Source organism: Monodelphis domestica, chromosome 6 (genome assembly GCF_027887165.1).
Source record: "Monodelphis domestica isolate mMonDom1 chromosome 6, mMonDom1.pri, whole genome shotgun sequence".
Classification (NCBI taxonomy): Eukaryota; Metazoa; Chordata; class Mammalia; order Didelphimorphia; family Didelphidae; genus Monodelphis; species Monodelphis domestica.
Window position 1 is genome coordinate 306,554,162 of NC_077232.1, and position 13,572 is coordinate 306,567,733.

Here is a 13,572-nt window from a genome sequence, read left to right on the forward strand (position 1 = left end):
ACTAGACAGGTTGCAGATAGTGGATCTCTTGAGTTCAAGAGTTCTGAACTAAAATGGACCAAACCAATCAAGTATCTGAATTAAGTTTGGCATCAAAATGGTGATCTTCTTAGAATGGGAGGTTAACAGGTTGGCTAAGGATGGATGAATTGGGTTAGGTAGGAAAAGAAGCAGGTGAAAGTTCCCATGTCAATTAATAGGGAAACTGGGCCATGAGTAGCTCCTATACTTATATCCTATATGAGATAGAAGCAATTAATCATTAAATTTTTTTAAATCTATTTAAAAATCCTTCATGATTTTTTCTCATATACATATATATGTTTCCACACACATACACATATGTATATATAGACATATACACGATATCCAGATGTTTCTCTGATTGTTGGTTTCTAAAAAATGATAGCTAAGAGCTTTAAATAAAAAAAAATAGATTTGAATTAAATTGGACAAATCCAATTTAGCAGATAAACCAAGCAGTTAATCCGTACAACAAACTTTGCTAAGCCCTTTGTATATGGAACCCAAAATAAAATAATCTCTGCCTTCAAGGAATATATTTTCTACTTGAATAGAAAATACCTAGAATTTTGTATGTAGGTTTAAATATGGGATATCCTGGAACCAGCTCTTACTACTAATTATTAAATCTTCATAGTGAGTATTAACAAATTAACGAGTACAAATCAGGCCTTAATCCATTATATTGTTCATAAAGACAAAAAAAGCATAATTTAGATTAAACTTAAAAGAGTATTTTTGTACTTTTTTCAAGAGAGGACTATTGCTAGGAGAACACCAGTAGGTACCTGGAAGGGAATGGGGCAGGGAATCTTGTTTTGTGGAGCTGAAACCATGCAGGGAAGCAGATGCAAAATAGAGTGACCAAAGAGTCGAATTTCTGCCATCTAAAAGGAAGGCATTTGGAAGAGTTTCTTACTCTGCCTTCGATCCCTTCAGTCAGAGGGGAACTGAGGGACACTGCGTCAGCCAAATATTGAATTTGCCGCACAGTGGTGAGTTTTGAAGAAATGAACTTATTTGGGGAGGGATAGTTTGTTCCATGGAGGGGAGACCACCATCAGATGCATAGTGAAGTATTTCTTCACAATCATAGCTTGAACTTAGCAGGAGGGTAGTCGAAGTTTCATAGAATGAAGTAATCACCTAATTAGGGACACTGCACATGATTAATTCTTAATCATGCATTTAAAATTAATACTTATTTTCTATTAATTTTAATAACCATGATTGTAATTCTTATCTGGTATTTATAGACCACTTTAAAGTTTGCAAAATGCTTACCCTCCATTATCTCATTTGATCTTCACAACCCTCCCCCATTACAATGATTGTTTTCATTTTTTCATTCAGGATAGACCCCTGCCCTGTCTCTGATAATATTCCTTCCCTCTCCTCTTTCCCTTCTCTTCCCCTCTTCCTCCATTGTTCGCTGGCTCACGTGTTGATCCCTCTTGTAGGTTGTAGCAAGAGACGATGACCAAGGTCCTAACAGCAAACTGACATACATGCTCATTGGTGGGAACGAAGATAATGCCTTCATTCTCTCAGCCAGTGGGGAACTCAAAGTGATACAGAGCCTCGATAGAGAAACTAAGGAGAAATGCATTTTGTTGATCACGGCGACAGATTCAGGTAAGTGGATGAGGCTGGAATGCATTCCCAGATTTACCTAACATTCCATGAACTCATTCATCTGCAATAAAATTATCCTCCTAAAATTTTTATTAAATTCTTGATTCTCAAAATGGCTTTTAAAAATGTATAATAAATGGATCACATACATATGTATGTGTGTGTACAGACACATACATATATTTCCATTTGATCAAAATCTATTTCGTGAAAATAATCTTCTGGTCGAAAACTGTCTGGAGAGTCTACACTTTGATTGATAGGACAGAAGGACCTGTGTTCTTATCCCAGATTTGCTGGCTACTATCTCAGCCAAAGCATTTAATTTTGTGAGGCGTTAGTTTCCTCATCTCCAAAATAAGTCAGATAAGAAAGATGATCTGAAAGTTCCTTTCCACATTTGTAACTGTGATTGCTAAAGGGAAGAAGCGAACGTTGTGTTATTTTTTTTTAATAATGTGTTTTTCATTGCTTCTCAGCCTGGAATAAAAATTTCCCGTTACATAGCATGCAGTTGAAGCCAAGGGATCTGGGTTTGAATCCTGTCTCTGATATTATATGGATGACTTTTACACAAGTACGATGTGATTTGCATAACATATTTTCAAAACATAAAACAGGGGGAAAGTATGTGTGAAAGAGGGACTTTCCCTGGAGACTTAAAAAATATTTGTTATGAACTTAACCTTTAACCAAAAGGTAGTTCAACTCACACAGTATTTACATTGAATAGAATAAATGTCTACAGCCATAGATCTAGAACCACCTAGTCATTATTCCTTTGAGGTCATCAAATCACTGAATTCACCCTACAAATCATCAATTTGATCCCATCTTCTTTTAGAGGAGGAAATAGATTCAGATAAGTAAAAGTGGCTTCTAGAAAATAAGTAACTGATTCTACTCTTCTGAATGTAAAATTCAGTGTTTACCACACTGTCTAAGGTCATTTATGATAACTTTTAAAATTCAATACCTTTTAGTGATATTTTCCCTATTAGATATAAACTTTAAAAAAATCTTCCCTTGAAAATTCAGTATTTGAATAGTGCTTTCCAAGGACAGTGCTTGTACTCTACCCCAGCTAAAGTGAGCCATGCAAGTGTTATTTACAAATGAGCCCCTTAAGCCTCAGACAGCTACTCTTCTTGAAGGGTTTCCCATGGAGGAAGCCCGGAGGAAAGCACACTTGGCGTCTCATTGCTGGCTATGGGCTCTGTCCTCTCTTCTGGACGGATCTGAAGGTTCTGAGGTCCTCGTTCTCTATCATCCTTTGTCTCAACAGCTCTCCTTTGGGTTGGAGGAAATTGTCTTACTAACATAACGTTAGATTGGGAATGTGTTTGAATGATCTGAGAGTGTTTGCCTCTTAAAGTAGCCATTTGTTAACCCATCTGAATCCCCAGGGGGAGAAGGCAATGTGGGAGCCAAGCCCACATCCGCGAGCTGAATGAGCATTAAACCATTTTCATCGTTGCATCATGCACCTGTCTCCCATCCGCTTCCCTAGAGAGGTCGCCCCTGTCCTCCCCTTTCCTCCTGCAGTTTGGAGAACCTTGAATCCTTCCCAATAGTCAGTAGGTGTATTTGATTGTGGATAACTGAGCAGAAGAGCTCCCAACTCAGGCATGTGGCCTTGGGGTAAAGCTGCTCAGCAAGGCTATTTAAAATCAACACCTTTGTTAGGGAGACACAAAGAACCCATAAAGGAGGACGGTGTAAGTCCAGAGGATCCTAGATAAGAAGCTGGAAGGGATCCTAAAGATCCACAATTTGAAGCCCTGCTTTATGGATTGAAGTCAAGAGAGATGAACTCCCTTGCCTAAGGTCACCCAGAAAATACCTCTGAATCAGGATTGGAACTCACATTTGTGCCTTCAAGACAAGCACATGATCTAGTGCACTGCTCTACTAAGTATATGTGCCTGTAGGGATGCTCATCATTTTTTGTAGTGACTCCCATGTCCACTTGGGTTTAACAATGCCAGTTTACCTTGTTTGTTTCCCAATTTCCTCAACTGTAAAAGGGGAATCTGGGAAGCAGGTGGCACAGATGGAATGTCATGTATGGTGTCACAAGAATGATCTTCTTGAGTTCAAATGTGGCCTCAAACACTTATTGGCCATGTGACCCTGGTCAGGTCACTTAGCCCCATTTTTCTCATCAACACAATGAACTGGAGAAATAAATGGTAAACCACTCCAGTATGTTTTCCAAATGAAATCTTTCTCCAAATAGTTGGACACGACTGAAACGAGACTGAACACAATATTAAAGATGACCAAGGACTTCACCAGTCGGTCACAGCATCCATCACACACACACACGCGCACACACACACACACACACACACACACACACACACACTTGCACACACAAGATTCAGAAGCACTGGGATGGAGAAATATCAGCTCTTGCTCTTAGTTGTTCCTCCTGTGTCCCTTTCAGCTATTCCGAGAGCTCCTTAGGTAACATAAATCTGCTTTATTAAACATGTTTCTCTTTCAACACGGTTAAATTTGATATATTAATAATAGGAAACCTTAAAATGCCATTTCAGAAGTTTGTAAAGTTTTACAAGTCTCGAGGACACCTTTTGGTTGAACCGTGGCTCTGGGTTTGGGCCTTGGTAAACAGGAGGCTCTTCTGAGGGAGGCAGTACTTGGCCACAGAAATGTTCTTCAATAGCACTTTGGGTGTGCTTCAGAGCCCACAAGGATGGGCAATGGACAGTCTCCCAGGAAGCAGTCGATACTATTGTTTTATCCCGAAGGGGCCGAGTTCTAGGAAAGCTGGCTGACGTTCAGCCCCCGCCTTCATCCACGGCATGACTTATGACTGTAGATCGGGGTCCATTTCATTTCCATGTTCTCCAGATTTGGCTTTACTGACACTGCAAGAGCAGACTTAAACGCTCCGCTCTTCTAGGCCTAGATTCCAGGCTAGAGTCATCATCACCCATAGAGGAAACCAGATCGACAGTTAATTCTGGGAGGGAACTCAGAGACCATCTAGTTCAGGACTGAAGGCTCAGAGAGACTGTGAGCTACCCCAAATCACACACAGTCAGGAAACAGCAAGGGTAGGATTGGAACCCAGACTCCAGAGCCAATGGCTTCCTTCCTTCCTTCCTCTCTTCCTCCTTCCTAACAAAAAGCAACGCAAATGAACATCGCCATATAAATACGCACCATAATTGCCCTCCATCGCCCTGACCAATAACGACAGAAGAGAGCATCTGACATTCAATAATCAAGCCAACCTGTAACATTCAAAGCCACTCTGTCACTAGAGGAAGGATGATATCAGGCAACGGCTCGCTGGGCAGATTATTTCTAAAGCGATGGCTTTCCATCTGCAGTCTTTAGCCATCCCGTGCATCCCATTAGAGCCCATCACACTTTTACTAAGAGCAGACATTTCTGTAGAACTTGAAAGAATGTTGTGTCCTGTACGGGTGGATGTGAGCTTCATAATACCTCTGATGTTCTCATCACCATCTCAGAGAGAGGAAAACAAGACTCACAGAATGATCTGCTCCTCATTTCCAAATTCACAAAATCCTTCCTAGGAAGGATCAGGGTAGGATTTGAACTCTGGTCTGCTATTCTGACAACAAGACCAGCAACCTATACCCTGTTATTCTTGGTATAGTTCAGTTGTTTTTCAGATGTGTCTGACTCTTGGTGGCCCCATTTGGAATTTTCTTGGCAAAGATTCTAAAGTGGTTTGCTATTTCTTTCTCCAATTCATTTTCTGGATGAGGAAACTGAGGCAAACAAAGTTAATGACTAGTGAATAGTGCTGGACTGGAAATCAAAAAGACATGATTTTTAAATGTTGCCTCAAACATATACTAGCAGTGTAACTATAGGCAAATGACTTAACCTCTACACATGCCTCAGTTTCCTCATCTGTAAAATGGGCACAATAATAGCACCTACTTCCAGAGATCATTATGGGAATCAAATAATGTAATATTTATACTTATATAAATATATCACATGTATTTATGCATACATATATTTATATATAATGCAATTTGAAAATTTTCAATTGCTATATAAATGCTAGCTATTTTTAAAAGAAACACCCTTATCTTTTACCAAGTATAAGCTTTCTTTAAACTTTAATAATTTTTTTATTGTAATGACCCCAAAACAAAGAGCCAGAATTTTTCTCCCATGGTAACTACGAAACGAAATATGCAAAGCAGCAGAAATTCCAATAAGCCATTAATTAGAACATGTACTGTATTGTGTTCAATTATTTGGTCTTTTGTGATTATGGGAACAGAGGCAAGCCTTTTTCTTTGGTGACATAAGCCTGAATGTAAGGGGCAGAAAAAAATGCCAATTATGGCAAGATCAGCCATGAAATCAACCGTATTCAATTTATTACTGCAATCTTTTACTAATTAGTGTTCTCTTGTATAATTTGCATCCATGGAGAGGGATGGGAGCACAGTTGTGGTTCTGCTTAAGGGCCCTGGAACACGTGATCTCACTTACTTCATGGTTCATGGAAGCATGAAGGTGACACAAATGAAGTTTTCTCATGTGTGCTGCTCTGCCTTCGTGCAAGTCATAAAAAAAAATTATAACGACAGCTGAAATGCTAACATTTTTTCCAGAAAAACTTCAAAGTGCTAAGGGATTTCATAATAAAAAAAGACAAAAAAAACAGCCCTTCCATATCTCTGTCAAATTGACAGTTCCCATCTCTGGCTCCCTAGCAGATGAGAACTAAAAACTAAATGGTTTTCTGGTGGAATTGACTTAAAAATGGTACAGTTTCACAAAACAAGATTGATCTCTGGGTGCAATGGAGAGACCGTGAAACATTACTTTTCCTAATGTTAAGCTGGTTCCTGTTTATTTCATTCAGCAACTAAATATCTTGCCAGGAATCAGGAAGGCATGCAGTTCTGTGAGCCTGAAGTTTTGCTTCCCTTCCCAGTGATGTAAATAGATGTAAAACATGTCCTTTACTCTTATTACTTTAAGGACCGTCACACTGATTGATAGGAAAGGTTGCCTCCACGGAAAACCATCACCTCTCTCTATCTCTGAAGGTGGTCTTCAACAATTGTGAAAGCTGAAAAATGTGTGTTTGTGCGTCCCACTTGGGCAGATCAGGTCTTGGGTGACAGGCACAACAGTCAGTCATTAAGATCATGCATCAAATCATTTCAGCTTCCAAGGGACTAATAGTAAGCTCTGTTGGCATGTTCTTGAGTGATTTGCAGTCATACCTGCACCAAAAAGGAAGAGGCATCGAGTGGAGAGAACTCACCAAAATCTCGTTAAAAAGGAGGACTATCTAAGAGAAAAAGAAAGGCTAGATTCCTTGATGTTAAAAGTGTGTGTATGTCTGAACTTCTGACTCCAGTAGTGTCAGGAACTCTCCGTGTGGAAACCTCCCTGAGGGTCCCAAATCAGCAATTTTCCTCTATGATGTCATCGTAGAGTGTTGCCTGGGTAACTGAGAGTTTAAGTGGTTCTTGCCACAGAAGCTGTTATTCCACACACATGGATATGTATGCACATGTAGAATGTTTAAGTAGAAAAAATCACAATGGATAGAGGAGTGGACTTGAAGAAAAACAACAAAGAAAACCTTGGGCCCAGCCATTGAAAATCATAAACCGTGGGATCCTGGCCAGTTCAAATAGCTTTATTTCTCTCTGGGCCTCAGTTTCTTCACCTAAAAAAATGAGAGAATTGAGTTTGATAGCCTATAATATCTCTTCCAGCTCTCAATTTGTATTCCCATGAATCTGGCTGGCTGGTCTGTGTGCGCACTAAGTGATGGGGAGGGAAGGAATGTTAGCACATGGAAAGAGATCAACTTCTTTAAGACACAATTATAACTTAGTATTAATTCTGATAAGCATGAGGAAAGAGTTGGCCCAAAAGAAGTGCAGCACAGAGAGGGATGGACAAAAAAGATAAACAAGAGGAAAAGTATCAGACATGTTGCTGGGAACATTCAATTTAACTGACCTCTGGCCATTTGTAAGTGGGAATATTAAAGATTACACATGGTTCTAATAACCATTTTATAAATATTAAACAGATAATGTGCTAGCCTGCAAAAGGAACCATAATCAAGTATATGGAATCAGAAATAATCAATCTTTGAAGAGTATAATATAATTAACATACTAAGGCAGAAAGGAAATATGGACAAAAGATGCAAAACAAAATGGAGACAAAATTATGACCATATCAAGCAGTGGGCTTCAGAGCAAGTCATAGAGGCAATAAATAATCACATCAAAGATAATAATCATAGTAAAATTTATGATAACATTAGTGGGAAGCAACTAAAGCCTTGCCAGAAGAAAATGTGGATCTCTGAAGATTTGTTATCAGAATAGAAAAGAAGAAGCAATTTGTGAAATGAGCATGCTACTAAAAGGCCTCCATGCTTGTTCCATTATTTCTTGCTATTTCCAGAATTTATAGAAAGCTCTCTCAAACTCTCGTCCCATCCCTCCACGCTATCTCTGAGGATCAGTGCTTGACAAACATCTAATGGAACCATTTCCAATGCAGCACTCATAGGCTCATAGGTTGAGAGCTAAAAGGAACTTTAGAAGTCATTCTGGTCCAATATTTTTAGTGACTGAGTGTGTGTGTGTGTGTGTGTGTGTGTGTGTGTTGTTGGATCCCTTTGACAGTCTGCTAAAGTACAGGGTACCTACTGGGATGTGTTCGGTTGTATTAGGATGCAGTGACCCTCTAAAGCATTTTACGAGCTTGACTTAATTTAGAGTAGTTATGGGAAGAATGTTTTAGCCCCATTTCTGCCTTCCATTGGATGTCCGTAGCTTTCTCTCTACAAATGATATTTCTAAATAAGCAGCCTCTGTGTGCCATTTTTTATTCCCTGCTTCTTTGTCTACTTCTCTCTCATTGAATAAATAATGACCACATTCAGCAGGTAAACTTTAAATAAAAAGTTTATTCTATTGAGGACCCTCACCCTTTGGCCAGTCATCTGGGTCAGGGGGTGGCCTATCTTTCAAGGCAAATGACTTTGGAAGATGTTTCTTGATCCCTTGAGTTTCAAAACCAAATGGTCCCTTTCTATCATGGCCATGCTCTGATTTTCAAATTCTGATATTTAACCTGAAAGTCAGAATACTATGGAAGGTTTGCATTCAGTTTTGAGTATCATAGAGGAGGGAATGGCCAAGTCGCTGAAGTATCTGCTTTGATGTGTTTGAAATGGCTTAGCATTATTCAGTACATCTCCTTGTGATGTTTGTTTTTAATTATCTTGTGAGCATTTCCTTTTCTGGTATGTGGCAGTATGGATTAGGCACTGAAACTTGGAATCAGAAATTCCTGTGCTCATATCCCCCTTCAGATGCTTGAGACGGTCATTTTTCTCTGGCTTCAGTTTTCTTGTCTGTAAAACGAGCAAGTTGGACTCAGCGGCCTCCCAGGTCCCTTCATGCTCTCGATCTACGATCCAATGAAACAGAGCCATAATGTTACATAGGTATATTTTCCTAGTTATTTTTTTTCTTCCTGAGAAATACTAAAAATTTCCAGTCATGAGGTAAACTCATAGTTGAACAGCACATAACACCTTATAAAGTCATTGTTTGCAAGTTAATTTTGTCGTTCAACCTTTACAATTTTAGGAAGTTTAACTACAAGAGTAAGACCCATAAAACAAGGCCATATGGCAAGCACTAGTTATTGGGAGTGGTGCTGGGGGTGTTGGTGGTTATAGAGTGAGTGTGTGTACACATGTATGCTGGGGAACGGGGAGGAAAAGTAGACATTAAAAAAAACAATTCAACAAAAAGATAATTTTTCTTCAAGAGAATTTCAGGAGAAACCAAAATCAAAATGCGACAGATGTTCTAGAATCAAATAATTTTGTAGCTGGAAAGATTCAAGAGGCCATCTAGGCTATACCTCTCAGGTATTCATGACTTGGCCAACAAGCTTCCATAGCTAGTTGAATGGAAAAGCCAAGACAAAAATCCAGTCCAGGTCTTTGGACTCCCAACTCAGGGGCTACGTCCATGATACCATCTGTGGATGCTATAAATTTGACAAGAATAATGATTTTGAAAATCATTTCTCATAATCTGCATATGAACATGGGTAAATGAGAGGCAGTATGGCCTAGTGCCTAAGAGGGCTGGCCTTGGAGTATGGAAGAGCTTCATTTTCTTTGGCATGTAGTAGCCATATGAGCATATGCAAGTTATCTAGCCTTTTAGTAGGGCCCAGATTCTGTGTTATAGATTCATTGCTGATCTGTAGTAGTGGGGAGAGTTTTCCGTTAGAAGATGCTTACATGAATAGTATCATGGGTTCAGAACAACACCTCAGCCCACTCCCAAACGCCATGAAAAAAAAGAGAAAAGAAGAGCACTGCATTTTTTTCCCTTTTCCTTAATGAGTACCTGTTTAAGCAATGATTTTTTAGGAATGAGCCTAAAATTAGAAGAATTTCAATTTTAGAATCAGATTTCTTTTAAAAGTAGGCTGATAGTAAATAAAACTCTAGATTCTCCTAATGTTAAATAATTAGGAACATGAGTTGTATTAGATTAATGTTGGTAGGGCACAAGACGGTCAGTCTATGTTTAAATAAAATGTTTAGAATGAAATTACTAATAACATGAAAGATTCCATGACAGATCTGGGCATGGAAATACCTTTGTTTCCCCTTTTTCATCCCTCCTTCTCATCTCACATCCCTCTAGCAAATATCTTCTTCTTTATTCCATTCTCACATGAAGAGGTGGTCCATTTCCTTGCCAAGGGAAATATCTCTCCATGGACAGTTGATCTTTTTCCATCTTCTTTAGCAGATGGTCCCCACCCCTGTGCCTAACCTTTCTCATTTCTTTCTTTCCCTGTCTTTTGATGCCTGTCCTGCTCCCTACACACATGGTTATTTTCTCCCTCGCACAGCTAGACTAGCCCTCAGACAATAGTCCCAGGACCCAGTCTTAGACCCCAATCATGAAGACTTTCCAACTTGACAGAACATCCAGGAACCTCTGTTATATCTGTCGAGAACACAGGGTCACCTCCATCTCATGATGACACACTCATTTTAGTAAAATAATAATTTTTTAAGACTCAAATAGTAATACCAGTACTCTCCCCCAAATGGGCTAATTGCATGTTTATGTACTTTATTTGTACAAAGCATTCAGAGATTATATTATTAAAAAATCTATAAACATTTACAAGAAGAGAATATATTTCCCAAGGATCAATAATAGTATGCCAGAAAGTCTCAGGGGTCTAAAGAATAACTTACTATCAATTTGTCAAGTATTAACAAGCTACTCAAAAGCACTTTATTATTGCCTTTATTAATTGTAAAATGTTTGGCTTGGTTCCAAACTCATGGCTTATTCATGCTCTACAAATATATAAAATAGACTCTAATATAGTGAAAAACAGAGGATTTGATTTCCCAATGGGGGAAATATGTTTTCTGCTGAAACTGTCAACATCCCATGCCATCAAAAGCAGCAGATACAAAACATAACATTTTTTTCAAGGAGATCATTTAAGTTCATTATGGATCTTCCTAGCTTTCATGATCTCCTCAATAGAATAAAGTATGGCTTCCAAACCGATGTAGGAATTGAAACAAAACATCTCATTAGCCACTTGATGTATAAATAGATGTTGTCATTCCACTAAAACAAAATCTGAACACTCCATCTCCATTGTTATCTGATTATCTTTTGGATTTAGTAAATCTAAAACCCTTCAGCTACACCGAAGACATACAGGCACTAAAGACTTTGAGATTCGATACATTGGTTTTTATTGAATTAGTGGATGAAAATGATCCCTACAAACGACACTGAAGCATCCAATATATGGCTGTTTCCTGGTGTTGTTTTGTTGTTGTTCTTGTTGTTGTTTTTTAATGGAAACGGAGGATTGAAGATAGTGATGTAGGACAAGGACTTCTGTTTAAGGACCTGAAATTTTCTGATCAATGTGGATTATGAAGGCAATGGTAGAGATGATTTACCAAAATAATACAGGCTATAAAAAACGAGTTCCTATCAGGGACTTAGAAAGGCATGACCAAGAGGCTAGAATTACATGTCAGAAGCTTGCTACCTCTTATGTGATGACAGATGACAAATTCACAGACTGCAAATATATCGATCTTAGAATAGCCTGGAAAACTCATGCAATAAATTGTATTAGCAATGGGCTGATACCACAGATGTAAGAGTGGCCCACAATTGCCCTCACATCACATTGACCCCCCCCCCATTTAAAAACAGCTTTTAAAATAGATGTTGCCATACCAACTATTTATGAGCTCCAAATTACATGGAATGAAATGGTTTCAGAATATAGAGACCTAACAGAATAAATCAAAATCATATGGGGACAAAATGAGGTCCAATTATCCTTGCAGCTTCATCTGCTATGGGAGTTGTACCAAGCATACTTCCAGTGAGCCTCCAGAAAATGTGCTTACATTCTAGTACTTTTATTCCATTTTAAAAAGCAGCCTGTGCAAAGGTCTGCAGAACGTTATGTCTATAACACCGACCACCCCCCGCCCCCAACACACAAAGGAGAACCAAATTATCCCAGTCTCCTTTAAATTTGTGTTACCAAATTAACTAATTAAATAAAATTTTCAATAAACAAATAAATAAATAAATAAATTTGTGTTCCATAAAAAGGATAAGAAAGAGGCAGGGAAGTGATGCAGGGAATAGAGCACCAGGCTTGGAGTCAGGGAGTCCTCAGTTCAAATCCAGCCCCAGACCCTTAATTGCAGGGTAAGCCGGGACAAGTCACTTCACCCTGTTTTCTTTCATTTCCTCATCTGTAAAATGAGCTGGACAAGGGAATGGCCAGCCACCCCAGAGTCTTTGCCAAGAAATCTCCAAAAGGGGTCATAAAAAGTCAGCTAGGACTGGCAGGACTGAATAACAATGAAAACAAAACAACAATAATCGAAATGATAATGATTGTTCACATTTGGTGCTTTCCCCCCACAGCATCCTGGAATCAATTAAGTAACAAAGTGTCGCCATCACTATTTTGTAGACAAGGAAGCTGAGTCTCATGTTGGGACTTTTCCTGGCTCACTGGATCAGAGACTTGGGCAAACTATTAACTAAAGACCATCAGCTGACTTTTTCAATGTGGATTTCATCTTTTGAAATACAATAAAGCTCTATTTTAAAATGTAAAAAGAAATGCTTTGCTTATGAGCCCTAGGGAAACAAGAGTGGACCACCTTTAGTCCCTGGCCCTAGCTTGCTGCTCTCTGAGGTCTTCAAAAACCTCATTGTAGAGGTGAAGCAACTGAGGCACACAGTTAAGTGATTTGTCCTAGGATCTCACACTTAGGAAGTAACAGAATCTGAACCCAGTCCCCGCGCTCTAAATTTAAAAAGCTTCCTAAGGGGAAGGAGAGTCATTTAACCATGGAAAATAGTCTAAATAATTTTTTTAATGCGTCCTAGCTGCCTCATTAAGAGTTACATCCATGTTTTAAGTGCTGTGACTCACAATCAGGCTTTAAACTCCCAGTTCCATGATTTTCCACTGGAAAGCTACATATCTGTGTATATTTCTATAGAGTTACATATCTATAGACGTGTGTTTGCTCAGTTATTCATTCAGTCCTCCCTATTTCTCTGCCTTTAATGGTTGGCAAAAGAATCGTGGAGCTGAGCTGTTGAGAATTTGGGGTCAACTTGGTAAACCAAGGGGCACCTCTATGACAGCGCCATCAGGACATAAGGGGGAAATTACACTCATTAGCATTTCTGATGAGAGGCTTTGAACATCTGCCGGAGTACCAGGGTCAACCTCAGCCTTGTGCAGGGGACGGAAGTGGCAGCTTAATGGGGGAGGGAGGTGCTGATGCTTCCG

At 39.1% G+C, this 13,572-nt stretch overlaps 1 protein-coding gene across 1 annotated transcript in view; it reads left to right on the plus strand.

Moving 5' to 3' along the window:
• The window catches only part of FAT4 (FAT atypical cadherin 4), a 203,997-nt gene that overhangs the window by 100,354 nt on the left and 90,071 nt on the right, over positions 1-13,572 (plus strand). The window contains exon 7 of the mRNA XM_056803836.1: positions 1,485-1,659. Coding sequence (XP_056659814.1) covers positions 1,485-1,659 — 175 coding nt within the window. The remainder of the gene's footprint in view (positions 1-1,484; positions 1,660-13,572) is intronic.